This window comes from Globicephala melas, chromosome 13 (assembly GCF_963455315.2).
Source record: "Globicephala melas chromosome 13, mGloMel1.2, whole genome shotgun sequence".
Classification (NCBI taxonomy): domain Eukaryota; kingdom Metazoa; phylum Chordata; class Mammalia; order Artiodactyla; family Delphinidae; genus Globicephala; species Globicephala melas.
In genome coordinates this window covers 39,264,278-39,284,879 of record NC_083326.1, presented here as the reverse complement: position 1 = coordinate 39,284,879, position 20,602 = coordinate 39,264,278, and the positions used below count along the sequence as shown (strand labels likewise).

Sequence of the window (20,602 nt, the reverse complement as noted above, 5' to 3'; positions counted from 1 at the left end):
GGGACATTTAAGACATTAAAATGTTTGAGTCAAAATAGACATTACAATAGACATTTAAAACGATGTATCTATGAGCTATTCTGAATGACTGGGAGGGCACTTATCCCACTGGTAATAGTGTTTAAGTGGGATGGGGGTTTATAGATGGCTTTGTATCTTTTATTTTACTTCTCTGTGTTTGCCAGGTTCTTTGTATTGAGCATATATTACTTTGTAACTAGGAAAAATATTCACTTTTAAAGGTATTGCTAGGAGCTAAGTCTGTTTATCACCTTGGAAACTGGCATTCCACTTAAGATACCGAACACTGAATGCTCTAAATTAAAACATTTCAGCCAGTAAATTTTATAGGAGTTATTATCTATTCATAGATTTACTCTTGTTTTTGGTATATGGTAGGATCTAAATTTATTTTTTACCATTTGGAAAGCTGTTTGTTCCTTTATCAGTTTTCTGCTCTTATTTATAGTATCACCTTTCCAATTTTCCACACGTTTAGGTTTGTTTTGGGGTACCACATGGCTGTAGATACTTCTGCTTTATAATAAATCCAGTTCCTAAAGGTTTCATTTGTGTTTTGATTAGAATTAAATTAATTTAGGAAGAAGTTGCTTTGTTTGTTTTTCCTGAACATGGTACATCTATCCATTAGTCAGGTGTTCTTTTATGTCCTTCGACAAAGCTCCACAATTTTCTCCATGTCTTGCACAAATTTTGTTAAGTTTATTTCCAAATACCTTAGGGTTTTTATAGCTGCTTTGAATGTGATGTTTTCCTTTATATATTGTAATTAGTTATTATCATGAAGAAGCATGATTGATGTTATATGTTTACCTTGTATTCAGCAACCTTGATGAAATAATGAATTAGCTCTAATGGTTTATTTATTGATTTCTTTTAGAGTTTCTATACAGAAGACATGCTATCTGCAGATAATTTTGTCTCTTTTTAATCCCCTAATTCTTATTCCTTTTCTTGTCATATTGTTTAGACCTCCAGTACAATATCAGATTGAAGTGAGGATGCGTAACTTTTCTTATTTGCAATGTTACAGAAATGCATCAGGAATCCCATCATTAAATATGTTTGCTATAAGTTAAAGAATTTCCTTTCTAGTCCTAGTTTTCTGTGAAGTTCTCTATTGATGAGTAATGAACTACCTAACTGCCTCAAAACTTAATGGCTTTAAACAATAAATATTTATTATCTCATATATTCTTTGGGTCAGAAATGCAGGAGTAGCTTAGCAAGGTGGTATTGACTCAGGATCTTATATGATGTTGCAGTCAAGATGAAGGCTTGACTGGGTCTGCTTCCAAAGTGGTTCACTTCCATGCCTCGCAAGAGAGTACTCTTTGTTGGCAGGAGGTTTCAGTTTCTCAGCACATGGATCTCTATAGGGATGCTTCAGTGTCCTTCTGACGTGGTGCTGGCTTTCTCCCCAGAGTGTGTGATCTGAGAGAGCTGGGAAGAGAGCTGTGCTTTATGACTAGCCTTGAAATCACACATCATTACTTCCACCATATTCTATTGGTTAGAAGCAAGTCCCTAAGTCCAACCCACACTTTAGGAGGGAAATTACACTCCACAAAAATTACCTGATGTATTGATTTTTTTTTGCTCTGTCTGCCCCTGCAACGTTGCACAAGAGCAGGGGCTTCTATCTGTATATCTTTACAGAGATATACAGAGAACCCCACTTTGAGCCTCAAACTTTTGTGTCCTCAGCTGTGGTTAACATCTCTTTGAGGGTATCAGAGGTACCTCATACTCAGCATGTCCAAAGTCAAACTTACATTTCTTCCCATCTTTTCCTCCTTTCCAAAAATTGGTCCTCTTTTACTGGTCCCTGTTTCTATGACTGACAACACTCTACATCCACTTGTATAGGCCAGGATTTCCTCCTCTTTATCCCCACCTGACTCATCCTTAAATCCCATTGAGTTTGTCCCTTAATACCTCTTGAATCTCCCCACTTTTATCCAGCTCCAGCTTTGTCGCAATCACAGTTTTCACCTCTTTTGTCTTTGATCCACTGGCCTTTGAGTGTTGGGCTCCTCCTTCCTGCTATAGAATCCTTGCTACTCACTGCCCCAAATGCTCATTTTCTCTTCAAATCATGTCTTCCTCAGGGAAGCCTTTTTGACAAAGTCAGATCTCTTTTACAGATGTGTATAGTGCTAGGTACCTCCCTCCAAAGCAGTTATCACGATTGAAATTTCACGTTTATGTGAGTGTTTGACTAATGCCTGCTTTCCTGGAGACAACTCTAAACTTCGTAAGGGAAGGAATATTTTGTTCATGTTTCTATTCCTTGCATTTGACACATTCCCTACATTTACTGAGTTTGTGTGTTTTGAATGTATGAAATAATAATAAATGAATGAATAGGTTTCTTTATAGTTCTGAGAAATAGAGCAAATAGAATATATAATTAGTAAATAAAATAATCTTGATTCTCTTTACAATGTTAGAGGGTAAATATCATTTTTTTAAGTCTTTTAGTTTTTCTGGCAGAAATTTCAGCTACAAATTAAAGGAATAGTTCTATTGAAGGGTCTCATACCTCTGCCTGGTCAGTACAGTGCAAAATTAGTCATTCTAGGTGTAGGTGCCTGAGAATTCAGTTTTCTTGGGAGAGGGGAGATAAGCACCTTAACATACTCAGAAGACTGAAGTTTTAGGTCCAAGAGAATGATGCTTCTATTTTCTCCAAAGCTGCTTTTGAGCTGAGACTCCCTTTTTAGGCTTGAAATTTCTGGAGAGCCTTGGCTAGAAGTATATGGAGTAAGAGAAAGTAATTATTTAGCCCTAGAAAATACTGATCAACCTTTGGAACAACTTGGCATATGACACGTAGGATAGAATCAGAAGTTTACTGTTACAATTGATCACTGTACTTTGACATTAATTGAGATTTTATACCTTCTAAAATAATTAAGGAGTTAAATGCATTTCATATGGAAGGTTTTAATCTATTGTGGTTGAGACAGAAACTCTGAGCTTTTAATAATTTCCAAGATAAATTCTGGTATGTATCACTTGAAGAAATACACAACAGTTTTTCTCCTAAAATTGGAATTGTTTCTTTGAAGGATCCTCACCTCTCCTGTATTTATCTATGTACAGTAAAATTCACCCTTTTAGGTGTAGTCGTACCAGTCTGGACAAAATGACCGCTGCCACCACAAGCAAGAGATGGAATATTTTCATCATCACAAGTTCCTTCACGGCCCTTTGAGAGCAGTCCTCTACTTTTCCACAGCCCCTGGCAACCACTGATCTAATTTGTCTCATATAAATGGAATCATACAGTATGCAGCCTTTTGTGACTGACCACTTTCACTTAGCATAAAGCTTTTGAGATTCATCAGTATTATTGCGTATATATCAAGAGTTCTTTTTGATTGCTGGATTTCTGGGTAGTAGTATTTCACTGTTTGGTGTACCACAATTTGTTTATCCATTCACCAGGTGATGGACATTTGGATTGTTTCCAGATTTTGATGATTATGGTTAAGCTGCTATAAAGATTTGTGTACAAGCCTTTGTGTAGACGTACGTTTTCCTTTCTCTTAAGTAAATAGCTAGGAATGGAATTGCAGATTCTTGTGGGAAGAAACTGCCAAACTGTTTTCCAGAGAGACTGTACCATTGTGCATTCCACTGGCAATGTATTAGAGGTCCAGTTGCAGCAGTTCCTTGATAGCACTTGGTAGTTTTCTTTTTTCCTTTCACTATTTATATTGGTGCATAGTGGTGTTTCATTGTGGTCTTAACTTGCAGTTGCCTAATAGCTAATGATGTTGAACATCTTTTCTTGTGCTCTTTTGCCACCTGTATCGCTGTTTTGGTAAAGCAACAGTTCAAACCTTTTGCCCATTGTATTGGATTAGGATTTTTAAAAATTGTATTTGGAGAGTCCTTTATATGGTCTGTATATAAGTAATTATCAGATATGTAATTTGTAAATATTTTCTCCCAATATGTGACTTGTTTTTTATTTTTTTAACTGTCTTTTGAAGAGCAGATTTTAATTATAAAGTCCAACTTATCAGTCTTTTTAAATGATTTGTGCATTTTATTGTTACCATGTAAGGAATCTCTACATAACTCAGGGTCTCAAAGATGTTTGCCTCTTTATCCTCCTTTCTCCCTACACCTCCTGCTTTCTCTGTACCACTCCCCCAAATACACACACACACCCACTGCATTTCATCTTCACTTTTAGAATCTAATTGTGCTGCCTTGGAAAAATTAAATAGGAATGAGTACAGAGTTATAAAGATTTACATTTAAGTGTTCTGGGCTGTAAGCATTGAAAAAATTAACAATCAGCAGATTTTAGACAACACAAAACTACATTTGAATCCCAGCTGTTGCACTGGCAGTTAGACTGCTTGCTTTGCTAGTGACCAAAAGAGGTAGCCTTTCATGTAAAGTGGCTTGAAATATATATATATATAATATGTATCTCGCTTCTCTGGAGAGAACTGTTGGTCCATGACACTGTGCATTATAATGCTTTTGCTCTTCCCCTCACCCTAGTCACCACAGGTGTCAGTTGTTGCTCACTGCATGTGACAGATATTGAGTAAGTATGATTTTGAGGCAAGAATATGACAGTAGCATCCCTGTTCTCACTGTGCAGTCAGGAAGTGTTGGTTTGATGAAAGGAGGCCAATAGGCAAGAGATCAAAGTCCCCAGAGAGATGAACAGAAATAATACTTTACATTTATAAGTATTACTTGGTATTTTGGGGTGCTTTTCAGGTTGCTGTTTAGCCACCTTGTGAATTAGGAAAGAACTATTGTATCTTTTTCATAAATAAACTCTCTGGCCTGCCCTGAATTGTTTAGGTAGAGACATCTGTACTGCCCACCATGGAACATGCTACATAAAACTGCCCTTGTTAGAAGCTGCTATGCTGCCCATCAGCCCAGCCCTTCAGAGCTTCTGCTCATTGGCTTTCACCTGTGCCAAGTGTGTGTTTCCTCCATCCACTCCCCTGAATGCACCTGGCTCATCTATCTCCTGAACAGCAGTGACACAGACCTTTGAGCCTCGGTGTCAGCGGCTCGGTGGGATGGCTCCTTACCTCTCTGAGGTCCCTTGGGCTGCTCCAGAGCTCCCCCAGATGAGTGCCGTATGTGTCAGAAGTGTTTCTGGTCTAGCTATCCCAAAGGACAGTTCCTCCAGTCATTTTCTCATGATATTTGGGGGTGGGGGGGTGGATAGAAACTAAACATCAGGGAAGTCTGTAAAATTACTGTCAGAGCCAGGACTAGGGCTCAGATCTTTCGATACCCTTTTCTTTTCTGTTATACTTTCCATGACTCTTGTTTTTGAACGTCTGGTGACTAGCATTTTTAGAATGGGATTCAGTTGGGTCAGAGGGATAAGAATCATTCCAATTAAACTGCTCTAGAAAAGCTACTAGGAGAACTCATATAAATCCTTGGACCCTGGGACCTGAATGTGAGTGGTTAAAATGGACTGGGAATTACTGGTTTCTTAAACTCCTGTGACAGTTAATGGCTTAGCTTTTGCTTTAGTGTTTAATACAGCAATTGAATAGAAGGCAGTTAAGCCCCATGTGTTTGATGGATATAAGATAGTAGCTCACTGTTTTAATTTTAATTTTCCTCATTGTAATGAATCGAGCACCTTTTCACTTGTTTATTGGCTATTCAGGTTTCCTTTCTGCAAAGTGCTTGTTTAGTCCTTTACCCATTTTTCTATTGGATTGTGTATATTGATTTGTAGGAGTTATTTGCATGTTCTTGTTACTATTTTTATATATTTTACAAGTATTCTTTCAAGTCTGAATTTAAAACTTATTCTTCATAGTAAAATTTCATATTCATATTGAATTAATCCATTGTTTCTTTTTTAGATTCTGAATTTTTAAGTTAATCTTTTTTCTTTTTCTTTCTATAGGTTATGAACGTGATTTCTGATGAAACTGGATTGGAATAATTTTCATGATCTTTGTATATTTATATATATATATATTTTAAAATTTTGCATTTGACTTAAAGTGCCATGAGAAAATTTGCATATTGCAAGGTGGTCCTAGCCACCTCCTTGATTTGGGTACTCTTGGATATGTTCCTGCTGCTTTACTTCAGTGAATGCAACAAATGTGATGAAAAAAAAGAGAGAGGACTTCCTGCTGGGGATGGTGAGTGACATTTTATAATAGTGGACCTGTTTTGATATATATGTCACTTGTTTGTACTAATTTGGAAACTATAAAATTTTAACATTTTTAGATTAATAGTAATCCCTGGCTTCCTATATATGATGATCATATTTCCATCAGTTCTCCAGTAGGTTCTTCTAACAGTTAAAAGTATTAAAGTATCCTGTATAGAATTGCTGAATTCAATTTGTGTGTTCAATGTTAAATGTAGTTAATTTTCTGGAAGTTATATTACCAAATACTGTAGGGAATCTCATAGCTGGAACTACCAAAATTGTACAGGAGACTAGTCTAGTGTCATAATGCTGAGTGGAGCGTTAAAATTGCATTATCAAGTATGAGAGAGAGTTCTCCAGCCTTCCCATCTCAGTCCTAAGGGAAGAAGTCATTTTAGGTAGATGTGGTCTGGTGAGTTTGTTTTGTTAATGCTGTAGATAGCTCCAGTTAGCACTTTTAGGGAGAGCTTATGAAAAGATCAGGCTATAAAATCTGGGCTGCAGTGAGAACACTGCAGTATCTGTTATGGAAAAGGAAGGAAACACAAATATGAAGGACCTAGTTTGGAAGACTGACATTCTTGACAGAGGACACCTGAAAAATTCAGTTTTAGACTCTCTGTGTTTAAACCAAAAAAACAAATGCTGCCTTTTATTTTTTTTTAAACAAAATGAAAATGACTTTGCATTGTGAATCAGTAATTCAGCTATTCTGCGCTCTGAACTCTCTGTGATTAGTTATAGAATATCTGGCTAAACAGTAATTCTATTTTTAGGAATTATTTGTGAATGATTACTGTTTTATTTGAATATGTAGCCACATTTAAATATCTTGCACTTTTATAATGAAAGCACCTGGTCCCTTAAAATTTACAATCTAAAATTATTTATTTGTATTGGTAGGTGTGCCTACTTATTGTAATTTTTACAGATGGGATTGTGTAACCAGTTCTCTTTATTTCATGGGAAATCTGCCTAAAATTAGGCTCAGTTGCTAACACTGGACTTTAGTAATACCTAGGCTAACCCCTGACTTTTTAATTTTCACCTTCCCCATCATTTTTTTCCTATTGTTGACTTTCCTGGTTTCCTTTATGGCCCTGCTGTTTAGTAAGTTTGTTGGGTGACAAGAGCTATAACTCTGTCAACATTTAAATCAAATCAAAGGTATTGCCATTCACCAGTAAGAAACTAGCATAATTCTTGTCCCAAATGGAACAGATTAACTTTACCCTCACTCCACCTTAATTCGTTACCATTTATAGTGGGAGCTCATGGTGTTCTGTCTTAAATGCAAAGGCATGAAAAGTAAGAAAGACTGGGACCTCTGTAGTAGGTGAAGACACACTTAGTGAATGTTTTTTAAACTCTGATATGTGCTGGGCAGTGTGCTACGTGCTAGTGACATACACTTCAACAATACAAAAAAGTTCCTCCCTTTGGGGAATCCCAATCCAACAGGAGAGAAAGAATATGATAAAATAGTGATATGATAGATAGCATACTAGAGATGTGCATGAGAGCAGGAGGAAGGAACACCGTGGGGCATCTGAGAAGGTGCAGCAAGGAAGTGTAATGCTCAAGCTGTAGTATCAGGGTGAGCAGGTGTTTGTTAGGTTTGATGGGTGAGGGGAATACCTTCCAAGCAAAGGAGAGAAGCATGTGCAAGATAAGCAAGTGAGAGACAGAGTTGATGGATAGGAGAATGTGAGGAAAGAGCATGGGACGAAGCTGGGAGGTTAGCAGAGGCCACATCACAGGAGGCCTTTTCTGACATGCTAAGGGTTTTGGACTAAATCCTGTAGGTGAGGCATGACATTGAAGGATTTTTTTGGCTGCGTCAGGTCTTAGTTGCGGCATGCGGGATCTTTTGTTGCGGTGCACGGGCTTCTCTCCAGTTGTGGTGCGCAGGCTCCAAGGCACGTGGGCTCTGTGGTTTGTGGCATGCAGGCTCTCTAGTTGAGGCCCGCGAGCTCAGTAGTTGTGGCGTGAGGGTTTAGTTGCCTTGCAGCATGTGGGATCTTAGTTCCCTGACCAGGGATTGAACCCTTGTCGCCTGCATTGTAAGGCAGATTGTTTACCACTGGACCACCAGGGAAGTCCCACTGAAGGATTTTAAACAAGGAAATCAGTAACCTGATGGGATCCAGACTTTCAGAAGGAAGTTTGGTGGTCACGTGGCTGATGTATTGGCTTGGTGTTTAAAAGCCAAAGTTCCTTCGGTTTTTAAATAAAAATAAAAGACACATTTTTCATTTTCACCAAGAGCTTTATTGAACAACATAATGACAGTTTTGTACCACTACCTTCTGCCATTTTTCAGGCAACTTCATAATTCCATCTTCCCAAAATTTTTTATCTTTTTGAGCAAAGAACTCTTTCAGGTGCCTTTTACAGTCTTCCAGGGGATTGAAATTTTTTCCATTAAGAGACTTTTGTAAAGACCGAAATAAATGGAAATCTGAAGGTGCAGTTGGTGAATATGGCGGGTGAATCAGAACTTCCCAGCCAAGCTGTAAAAGTTTTTGCCTGGTCATCAAAGAAACATGTGGTTTTGCGTTAATCCTGATGAAAAATCATGCATTTTCTTTTGACTAATTCTGGACCCTTTTCGTCGAGTGCTGCTTTCAGTTGGTCTAATTGGGAGCAGTACTTGTTGGAATTAATCATTTGGTTTCTGGAAGGGGCTCATAATAGAGGACTCCCTTCCAATCCCAACATCATCTTCTTTGGATGAAGACCAGCCTTCGGTGTGATTGGTGGTGGTTCATTCACTTGCCCCACGATCTCTTCCATTCCACATTATTGTATAGTATCCACTTTTCATCGCCTGTCACAATTTGTTTTAAAAACGGAACATTTCAGCAGAGAATCTCATGCGGAAATACGGTCAAGAAGGTTTTTTTTCGCTTAATTTACGTGGAACCCAAACATCAAAACGATTTACATAACCAGGCTGGTGCAAATGATTTCAGCGCTTGATTTGGATATTTTGAGTATGTTGGCTATCTCCCACGTGATATAACATTGATTGTTCTCAATTAATGTCTCGATTTGATCCTTATCAACTTCAACTGGTCTCCCCGACCTTGGAGCATCGTCCAGCAAAAAGTCTCCAGCACAAAACTTCGCAGACCACTTTTGACATGTTCGATCAGTCACAGCACCTTCTCCATACGCTGCACAAATATTTTTTTGTGTTTCAGTTACATTTTTACCTTTCTTGTAATAATAAAGCATAATATGCCAAAAATGTTGCTTTTTTTTCTTCTGTCTTCAATATTAAAATGGCTACACAAAAATGCACAGATTTTGATAAGTTTTTTTTTTTAATGCATGACATATGACAGCTGTCACAATACAGTCTAACAAAAATGTTTCAAATGGGGCTTCCCTGGTGGCGCAGTGGTTGAGAGTCCGCCTGCCAATGCAGGGGACACGGGTTCGTGCCCCGGTCTGGGAAGATCCCACGTGCCGTGGAGCGGCTGGGCCCGTGAGCCATGGCTGCTGAGCCTGCGCGTCCAGAGCCTGTGCTCCGCAATGGGAGAGGCCACAACAGTGAGAGGCCCGAGTACCACAAAAAAAAAAAAAAAAAAAAAAAATGTTTCAAATGAAGTTAAAGACAACTAAGCACTACTAGAGCCATCGTATGGGAAAAACCAAACAAACTTTTTGGCCAACCCAATACTAGAAGGGAGTGAGACGGCAGAGACTGGTTGTGAGGCCGTTGGGAAGGTTTGGAGAAGTTCTTGGGGCCTACACTAAAATGACACTGGAGATGGAGAGGAAATAAAATATATGAGAAGTTTGTAAATAGTGGCGTTTACATAGCATGGGGAGTCACTGAATGTAGGTAATAATGGAAAGTGAAAAGTCTAAGATGACTCTTAGGTCTTCCTCTTTGGATGAATTGATACGAGGTGGGGCCCCCAGAGGTGGAGTGGCTTTGGTGAGAAGGCAGAAGGATGAGTTACGTTTGGAGCATTTAACATTGGGGTGTTGGGAGGGATGTTCTGCAGCAGAGGGTGGCTGGGGTAGAGCATGTGGGCAGCAGTGTGGGCTCCAGCAGTGTGTGGATGTTGGAAGAGACAGGCCAGTGTTGGAGAGGATCATGGAGGGTCAGCAAAGGGAAATAAGGCTTCTGGAAGTCAGAGTAGGGGGAGAAGCCAGAGGGAGTGGGGTCATGGAAATCCAGGAGTGATGTTTGTTCAGAGATTTTACCTGAGATGACGAAGTGGTTCTGATGTGTTTCCCAGCAGGGGGTTTCTTGTGACCCTAGCAAGTGCCATTTCAGTGCCAGTGGATTTGATATTACTGATGTGTAGCTTATCCTTTTGGGAAGCTTCCACACAAAGAGATAGTACAGTAGTTTAAAAGAAAGGAATGGAGCCAAAGTTGGTTTTCTATGAATGTATGTATTTTTTATGTATGTTGAGGGAGAGGTTTAAGATATAAAGTAATGAAGTAATACTTGAAAGAGCCAATTCTCAGCAGATGAGACAGTGTGGTGTCAACCATAAGAAAAGGATTATCCTTGAAGAGGATTCTAAGGTTAATACAGTTTTGGAAAACCACTAGTAGCATGAGCATCAAGGAAAAGGAGTAGCTTTTATACAAAGTACAGAAGTACAAAGTAAAGGAGAAATGGTGTGAAAGTAACAATGTGGAGCTATGAGAGAGCGTCGTTACCTCCTGGGAGACAGAGAATGAAAGTTGTTGAGGGTTGTGAGGTTAATGGGCTCTGGGGAAGAGCTGGATTTAAGTCTGGTAGATGGGGCCCCTGTTGAGACAAGACGTATTGATAGAAGCTTTATAATGGCCTGGGGGCATCAGGGTGTTGTGTGGGACAGACTGAGAAGGCCGTGAGCAGTGGAAGAATGAGAGAAGCACTGAGCAGTAAGCCAAGAGGTGAGTTAATAGCTGAAGGGAGAGACTTGGAGAGGCCAGTGGTTCCAGATGGGGCCCTAGAGCATCCATTTTTTCAAACTGTGTTCCACGTAGCCTTAAGGCATTGAAGGGAAAGAGTGAGGAAATGATTTAGGGAAGGGGGACAATTGATGCTAAGCAAGAACAGTTTGAAAAATCTGCTCTGATGTGAAGTTTCAGTGCAGTGGGCGCTGAGAGGTCTCGAGTAGCATCAGAGGCCTAAGGTTGTTAAGGCTCTCAACATAAGGCTGCTGAGGAATTGTGGTGCCACTGAACAGATCTTTCACTAAAATTGTTGGGAGAGGGTTGATAGGTGATGGCATCAAGGATGTGGACCTTCTTAGTGGAATTAGCAAGTACAGTCAGTGACCTAGAGGAATGTAGGTCTCTTTTGATAGAACACATAAGGTCTCCAGGATATTCGTTTTCTATGGCATTTGAAAAACCAAATCAAAACAAAAAAGCAAAAAAATAATGAGCAGATAGAACACTCCAGAGCAGTTGTCTCAGTATTGTAAGGACCTCATTTCTGAACTTCTTTGAACTGCTTTACAGTGCCAATTTGGTGAAATTTACCAAATTCTGTTCTTTATACTATTGTGTACAAAAAGGTGTCTTATTTTTAAGCAGAATGGATTCGTTATCCTTATGATAATGCTTATAAGATTATCGTTGATATATTTAGTTTTCTAGGATTCTTACATTTACTTGTTACTTGCCTGCGTCAGGTAACAACAGGCCAGTCTTTGGTGTTTCAGAGGGTTGGTTTTGTTTTGTTTTATTTTATTTTCCTGAGCATTCTCTCTCATAGTTTTATTCTTGTATTTTATACCCCAGACTATCTGAGAATAGCAAAATTCTTCTGTTGCTGGAGGATTAGATTAGATTCCCTTTGAAAAAACACGGTTAGTGTGGGTTATGTCTTGGGAATATTTTTGCAACTCTTCTGCTTTTTAGAATTAACTCATTCATTCAATTTATGGATTTGGATGTTGCATAGACTATTCAATATTTTTACAGATGCAATTTCAAGTAGGAATTAATCCTTTCTGCCAGCACTGTACTTGATTTTCAGATTATTAAAATGTTGATTATTCAAGTTTTCATGTACTTCTGCTAGAATTATTTCAGTTGTCAAACAGTAGGAAAAGTTTGAGAACATATTTTATAGAAGAAACTTCTGATGATTAAAAACTTAAAAATATTGTTAGTAAAGGCTTTCAGAAACTCTTTATTACAGACTTTTAGTGTGCTTAGAGTTTTATCTGAACACATTACAAATGAATATAAAATTGGAATGAGGGTTGAAACTGACAGGTGTTGAGGTAGCAGAGAGTTATCAATGAATTTTGTTATATGCAATAATATTTTGATGTTAAAAAAATCAGGTAATTTGCTTTGTTTATAGAATACATATTATATACACTAAGAAAGCAAAAACATTTCAGTTATCATTGTAAGCCACATGCCAATTTCAGAGATGTTAAAATATGGGAAAAAATATTTTGGAATAAGTGAAATATAGTGCATAAAAATAGTAAAGATAGTTGTATAATAAGGTAAGAAAATTGTTTGGGAGAAATGATTTTAGCCTTTTATCTTCCCCATCTTCCCCAAATGGGTATCATGTAACTTTATACCTCCTTATTCCACTTCCATGAGAAAAATACAAACTAGAAATTTGTAAGATTTATTAAAACACATTCATAGGTATGTCATGTGGTTTGTATATGTGAATTTTATTTGGCGGCATTCAGAGTGAACCTGTAGTTTTTTCGAAAATTAAATTTTCTAAAACATGAAACTTCTGTACATTGTCATGTAAATGAAGTTTAAAGTGCATAATAAAATGTTCTCACATAATACTTTGGAATAACACCTTAGTCACCCCCTTGTCAAAGTTGATTTGATTTTTAGAAATGATCTGCCTATAAAATTTTATGGCAATGAAAGTTTGTTTTTCAGTTCGGGAAATGATAATATCCAAACCCATTTCATTTGCTTTCAAGCAAGTTTCACTGAACTCTTTTTTAATTTACATGAAAGACTGGTAAGTAGAATACAAGGAAAGTTAATGCTTACTATCTTCTTTGTTAGTTGCTTTTTAGTACTGCAAGTGTATTAGTAGTAAAAATATTCACTAGCTAGTTGCATTTTATCCTGGCATCTTTGCCAAAGAAAATTAGTTTACTGGTTGGTGTAATTCTTCAGGATATTATAATTTCTAAATTAGAGTATTGTGGTGGATTCTGTAAGTCATGCAGTAGTCATATAACTTTTGATTAATGGCCATTTTAAATGCGGCTCTGAGATCTCATGTGTATCAGTAGGTTAAAGTATATAATGTGGGTATTATACCAGATATTTAGATTACTAGTAAGTACCAGGTGACCAAATTTGTAAAATATTGCAGCCAGGAGAATTTTATATGTTGTACAGTTTTGCCTAATTCTTTAAGACCTCAAGGCTAGAGTTTTACTTCACTGTGATGGGGCAGGATTTTAACTTTCTGGTCATAACAGTCTCTCAGGCTGTAAGCAATCAAGTTTATACTTACTGGTTCTTACAGTAATAATTTCTTGAGTGCTCCTTCATGCTCCCCCAATCCTCATGGAAAATTTCCAAACATAAACAAAAGTAGAGAAAAATAGAAAATTGATCTCCCATATACCCATCATCTGGCTTCGACAGTTATCAACTCAAAGCTAGTCTTGTGGCATAGATACATGGATACCTCTTTCTTTTTGTCCTCCCCACCCCCCATTTTTGGTTGTGTTGAAGAAGAAGAAATTGCTTTCTTTGTTTTCTCCAGTTTCCCACAGTCAGGATTTGCATCCCTTTAATGTTTTTTTTTTTATCATTTCCTCTGTCCCCTATATTTCCTGTGAATTGGTAAGTCAGTCCAGAGGCTTGATCAGATTCAGGATCTACCCCACCCTGCCCCCAGCAAAAATATGTTATAGATGGTGTTATGTATAACTTAATATTCAATTAAAAAACTGAGTAGTGTGAAAATGTTTCCATTTTAACTTTTCTTTAAAGCATCATCTTATGCTAAAATAAGGCACAGGTAACTGAAGGATATTTATAATCAGGGCCACTAGATGTCTCCCACCTACTCTTCAGGTTATCTGTGCCATGCAGATAAAATAACTGTTACCTCTAGAACTGCACTGCTTCATACTGACCCCTGAATGTCCCAACCCCCAAATCTGTTAATTACTCTTTATTTTCAGAGACAGGTAAGTAAGAATTGACTCTGAGAGTTTTATAATTTATGATTTTTAAAGTTTTAAAAGCTTATATAGGCATTATACTTCTGTACTTACAGTTTTTATTACACTTGGCATTGAAAATTTTTGTCACTGAGAATTTTTTTAATTCTTATATTTAAAGAGCTTACTTGACAAAAATTAGCCGGGATTTGTTTTTAAAAATTGTATTATAGGGCTTCCCTGGTGGCACAGTGGTTGAGAGTCCACCTGCCGATGCAGGGGACATGGGTTCGTGCCCCAGTCCGGGAAGATCCCACATGCCACGGAGCGGCTGGGCCCGTGAGCCATGGCTGCTGAGCCTGCGCGTCTGGAGCCTGTGCTCCACAACGGGAGAGGCCACAACAGAGGCCTGCGTAAAGCAAAAAAAAACCCCGAAAACATTGTATTATAAGAGTTTCCTATAATTTATTTCCTAATATTTTAACTTCCTTCCTGGAATCACAGTTCATTGTGAGAATGGGGAAAGTTATTATCCCCCATTTTTTTCCTTGATAGTCCTCTAGAATAGATTTTATATTCTAGACAGAGTTTTTGAAGACACAGTGAATAATATTCTGCAGCTCTGGTATTGGTAGGTTGCTTTGTACCCCATCTGAACAGTCATCCTGTAGGTCAGCTTTACCAACTAGAGCTGTTCTTGGGCAGATGAAGCTAGGCTGAAATGAGCTGGTTTGTCTACTGCCTTGATGTCTTCATTTTTGTCCAGAGACTTTCGGGGATGCCTAAAAAACAAACTGTAGGAGAATAAAACTTTCAGCTTTAAAAATAAACAGGTAATGTACAAAACAGATATTTTCATCCCATTCTTATCCTTACCTCATTTTCTACCCATCCCTCTTAGATGGGAAGTTTAACAATTTTTTTTGAATTTAATATATTCTAGAACATATTTTTCTTGGAACACTTTTCAGCATCTCAAAAGCATATAGCAAGGAACAAGGTTTGGGAATTGCTGATCAGGAATATTATTCTTTTTACTAATATAGCCGGTCCTCCATATCCGTGGGTTATACAGAGGCCTGACCGTACCACACCTTTTTATATAAGGGACTTGTGCATCTGTGGATTTTGGTATCTGCAGGGCAGGGTGAGGGTGGTGTCTTGGAACCAGTCCCCCATGGATACTGAGGGACAACTGTATATTACGAGATAACATTACTTCTGATTAGAATTATATTTCTTTTTTTCATTAATAAGGTTATTTACTAGATATATTTCAAATATGTAATCTACATATATGGAATACATAATTTTAACACATTCCACTTAGCATTTTTAAAAATGAAGCATTTTTCTAGCCCACAAAGGAAATGTTAATACCTTTCAAAAGGTAGGAAGTTTAAGCCACATGAGGGTAGAGAACATGTAATGTCTTGTCTGCACTGATCTCAGTGTCTGGCACAGTGGCTGCTATGATGTAGGTGCTCATTAAATGTTTATTGTTGGAAGGCTGTATTTTCTCACAAGTGCAATAAAATAAAAAAGTTTACAATGAATGTTTGAACAAATAAAAAGCTCAAAGCATAAAAGAAAGTCAAAATAAAAGAAATTCTCAAGAATTATATTTCTTGATGCTCCACCTTGCATAATGCTTATTATAATGTCTACTATTGTCAATTCTAGGATTTCATTTTGACTTATTTTGAATAACACTTTTACTCACATATTAATTTAGCATATGGTTATAAAATGCCTGTAAAACAATGCTAAACTCCACAGAAGGTACATGAATGAACAAAAAACTCCAGCTAAAAAAGAGATCATAATCTAGTTAGGGGAGGGTGTCATAGGCAGGTTTAGTGATCATAATAAGAGAGAACTATTGATTAGAGACATAGAGCCCTGGATGTATGTAGTAGTCAAGAGTAGTAAATTGTCACTCTAGAGAGATGCAGAAAAGCTGCAGGAGAGAAGCTGTTTTAGCTGGGCCTTGAAGGACAAGTGTGAGTTTGGTATTGCAGAGGTAGAGGTAGGAAGGAGAAGACAAGGGAGGGGCCAGTGTGAGCAAAGGCATCAACGCAAGAAGACATGAGGCACATGGAGGAAAGTAGTGGGTGCTGTTGGACTGGAGGATGAGGATCCGGGGGGTGGGAGGTGGAGACCCCAGCAAGTGGTGGGTTTGGGAAGTTAGATTAAATTTCCTATTAAAGAGATTGGCCTCTAGGAGACCATGAGAATAACACAATGAAGGCTATGCTTTAGGGAGATTAATGTGGTAACGATATCCGAGATGGGAGTGCCAAGGCCATGAAGTGATTCAGGTGAGTGGTGCAAAGTGAGGAGGTCTTGAGTCAGGACGAGGTGTGGAAGCGGAGGAAAAGGCGGCCCCTAGGCCGTGTCTCAGACTGGGAGAGGATGGGCTCAGAAATGGCTCTGGTTGTTGAGGACATAGTTTAAACTCAAATGTTATTAAACAGAAACATGAATCAATTGTTATACAATTAATGTTAGTTAAGTTTCCTCCTTATTCTTAGTTCTAGAGCCAGTACAAAAGCCTCATGAAGGTCCTGGAGAAATGGGGAAACCAGTCGTCATTCCTAAAGAGGATCAAGAAAAGATGAAAGAGATGTTTAAAATCAATCAGTTCAATTTAATGGCAAGTGAGATGATTGCACTCAACAGATCTTTACCAGATGTTAGGTTAGAAGGGTAAGTACCTAGTGTGGTCCTAATAGTATTTAATATGAATGAAAAGTATGTTATGAATTCCCAATAAATTGCACTTTAGTGTTGACTCTTCTTAAAGTGATTGTTACATCACTAAGTTACTACTTACCCCCCCCACTTAAATAATTAAATGCTGATAAAATAATACCTCAAGTTCTAGTGATCATTGGGACTATATATTTCAGGCTTTGGAAGATAATTTTTTATCTTGATAGATTAGTAGGGATTTTAAACTTCATTAACAAAACATTTATATAGTTAATTTTTTAATTTGAATTCTATTTTATTTTTTTTATACAGCAGGTTCTTATTAGTTATCTGTTTTATACATATTAGTGTATACATGTCAGTCGCAATCTCCCAGTTCATCCCACCCACCCACCCCCGCCACTTTCCCCCCTTGGTGTATATAATTAATTTTTTACAAGATTCTTTTAAGTTGTGTGTAACTTAAAACGGTGAAGTATACAGTCATAAGCATACAGATTACTGAATTTTTACATATGTATGTACCTGTCTAACCATCATCCAAATCAACTTATAGAACATTTCCATCACCCCTGAAACATCTCTTGTGTTCCTTTCCAGTCAGTACTCCCACCCCCAGGGGCAGCCATTGTTTTGATCTCTAAACATAGATTAGCTTTGTCTTTCTTTGAACTGTTTATAAATGGACCCATACTGTTTATATTCTTTGGTGTCTCTGAGATACATATTGTTGCATGTGTCAGAAACTTATTCTTGTCCATTGCAGTGTTGTGGTTTGTTATGTGAATATACCATAGTTTATTTACATGTTGATAGATATTTGTGTTGTTTCCACTTATTGACTATTGTGAATAAAGGCTATGGTGACATTTCTGTGCACATTTTAGGAAGACTTAAGCTCTCATTTCTATTTGGTGTACGTATTGGGGAAAGAAATAGGGTATACACTTAAGTAGCTTTAGCACGTGCTGCCAAACATTTTTCCAAGATGGTTGTAGCAACTTACACTCCTACCAGCAATATAAGGCCCAGTTGTGCCATACGAAGAAGGTAATACAAGGTATCTGGACTAGAGGACAACAGGCCCAGTTAAAAGCAAGGGAACTGTACAGAGAAAGGTAGATCAAGTGAACATATACATTCTAGCTGTTGAGACCCCCTAGCCACCTTGCTTTCTGGGGCTCCCATTAATGCCAGCAGCCAGGCTTTATCCCTCCAGGCAGGAGATTGGAAGATCTTTATCAGCAGAATTGGACTAGCCCTAGAGAAAAGCAAAACAACTGCAAACACTGACGTCAGAGATTCTCCAACTTAATAGCATAGCCTGATCACTCCAGTGGAGTATACTCATAGTCAGTAAGCCTCACTTAAATATTCAGAGCTTATATTCAGTTTTTTGGCCTTCCATTTTTAGTAGTAGATGACCAAGGAATACTAGACATCACAGGAAACCCTCAAACATGTAAAGTATAATTCAAAACTTTAAGCAACTTGGAGGAAGCAAAGCCTGACTATTCAGGGGGAAGAAAACTTAAAAAGAAATAATTAGTAATCCCAATGAAATAAGAAAACATATTACAACCATAAAACAAGAATAGGATACCATTCAAAAGATAGACTGAGAGGGCTTCCCTGGTGGCACAGTGGTTGAGAGTCTGCCTGCCGATGCAGGGGACACGGGTTCGTGCCCCGGTCCGGGAAGATCCCACATGCCGCGGAGCGCCTGGGCCTGTGAGCCATGGCCGCTGAGCCTGCGCGTCCAGAGCCTGTGCTCCGCAACGGGAGAGGCCACAGCAGTGAGAGGCCCGCGTACCGCAAAAAAAAAAAAAAAAAAAGACTGAGAGAACCAAAAAGAGCTTTTGGGAATTAAAACAAAACAAAACTCAATAGCAGGTTGGGAGGAAATCTTCCATAAAAATAGATCAAAGAGATGGACAATAGTAAAAGCTTATGAAATTGAATTGACTATCAATGAGGACCAATATTTGATTAATAGGAGTCTCAAAGAGAACAACAAAAAAGGTGAGGAGAGGGATAGGCAGGTGGGAAGAAGAAAATTTATCCACCAGATTTTCCAGAACTGGACTGCACAGGTTTTGGATTGAAAGACCATTAAGTTTTCAGGACAATAGATGAAAACAGACTGCACCCCCAAGGCATTGTGACTTTCAGAACACCGGCAATCATTCCCTGAAAAAGACCTCTTATAAGTTTCTCTTGAGAAGAGAGCAGATCACAATCAAAGGATTGTTTATCAGAATATCTTCAAACTTCTCAGCAGCAACTCTGGAAACAAAGGAGCAAAATTCTAAAGGAAAATAACTTCCAACCTAGAATTCTGTATGCATCCAAATTAACAATAAAGTGCACAGGTTAAATAAGGACATTTTGGGAATGCAAGGTCTCAAAACATTGAACTGCCACCACATATCTTTTCTTGGGAAGTTACTGGCTTGTGCTCCACCAAAAGAGGACTTAAATCAAGGAAAAGGTTGACACAGGATGTAGAAGACGGGAGATCTGATGTGCGAGAGATGGTGGGAATCTCTGGAAGATGGTGTAAGGACAGCCACGGGTGAGAGTTGTGCAGGCAGAGAGGCAGCCAGCCCAGGTGGGAGCAGCTCAGAAAATGCTCACCAGGAGAGACTTCAGGGAGATGTTGAAGTCATACCTGATAAGGCTGGATGTCTTGGAGGGATTTAGACAATTGATGGAGAATTTGGGATTGAATTAGTAATAAGTACATAGAAAACCATCGCAAGAAAAAAATTAAACAATCATTAAATCCAGGGAAAATTTTTTAAAGTCGTTCAGAGAAGGCAAAGGTAATCATAGTTTATTACATGGCACAGCTATGAATAAGTCATAATAAGGTAACCATTGAATATTGTGCATGTAAAAATTAAACTGAGGGGGTATAGAGTATTCATCCAGCAAATTGGTTAAGTGGACATCAGTCAAGAGAAGCTTCATTGTAAACTTAGATTTTCACAAACTGTGTACTTTCCTGAGTAATTTAAGAATTATTGAAGAAAGCTAGACTCCTCAGGGAAGTCTCAGTTAAATTCAGTGATGTCTCCATTAAAAAGAACCTTAACTATTATTGTTTATAGTAGAGTTGTTTTTGCGCTTTTAATAATTCCGCTAAATACATCACCACTCTCAACACATTTTATTGTTTATTTTTTAAAATCTTTTACATGGTTCTTGAAGATACTTTTACTAATGAGTAGCTTATAAGTATATTAAATATATTATAAACACTAGTTTTTGCACAGTGAACAACTTCATGATATAAAGATCAGTGTTTAAATGGTGTGATACGTGTGCTTGTGCACCAAATTTTGGGCTTGATGAGGACTTCTCAGACTTGAAAAAATCCTGCTTTGTGCTGGATTGCTAGTCCAGCTGCTAATACGCAGTCCTTCTGGCCAGCCATTGGGTCTCTGGGATAGGGCTGCTTCATGGGGTGGCACAAAGTCACTACTACCACTGAATAGCCATTTTTTGCCTTCTTGTTCCATTTCTGTGCTTTTATCCTTTT

General features: G+C 38.1%; 1 protein-coding gene across 2 annotated transcripts in view; it reads left to right on the top strand.

Moving 5' to 3' along the window:
• The window catches only part of GALNT1 (polypeptide N-acetylgalactosaminyltransferase 1), a 126,748-nt gene that overhangs the window by 49,799 nt on the left and 56,347 nt on the right, over positions 1–20,602 (top strand). For both annotated transcript variants that reach the window (XM_060311205.2, XM_030876537.3), the window contains 2 exons: positions 5,942–6,185; positions 16,878–17,052. In XM_060311205.2, the coding sequence (XP_060167188.1) occupies positions 6,047–6,185; positions 16,878–17,052 (314 nt within the window). In that variant the 5' untranslated portion in view covers positions 5,942–6,046. The remainder of the gene's footprint in view (positions 1–5,941; positions 6,186–16,877; positions 17,053–20,602) is intronic.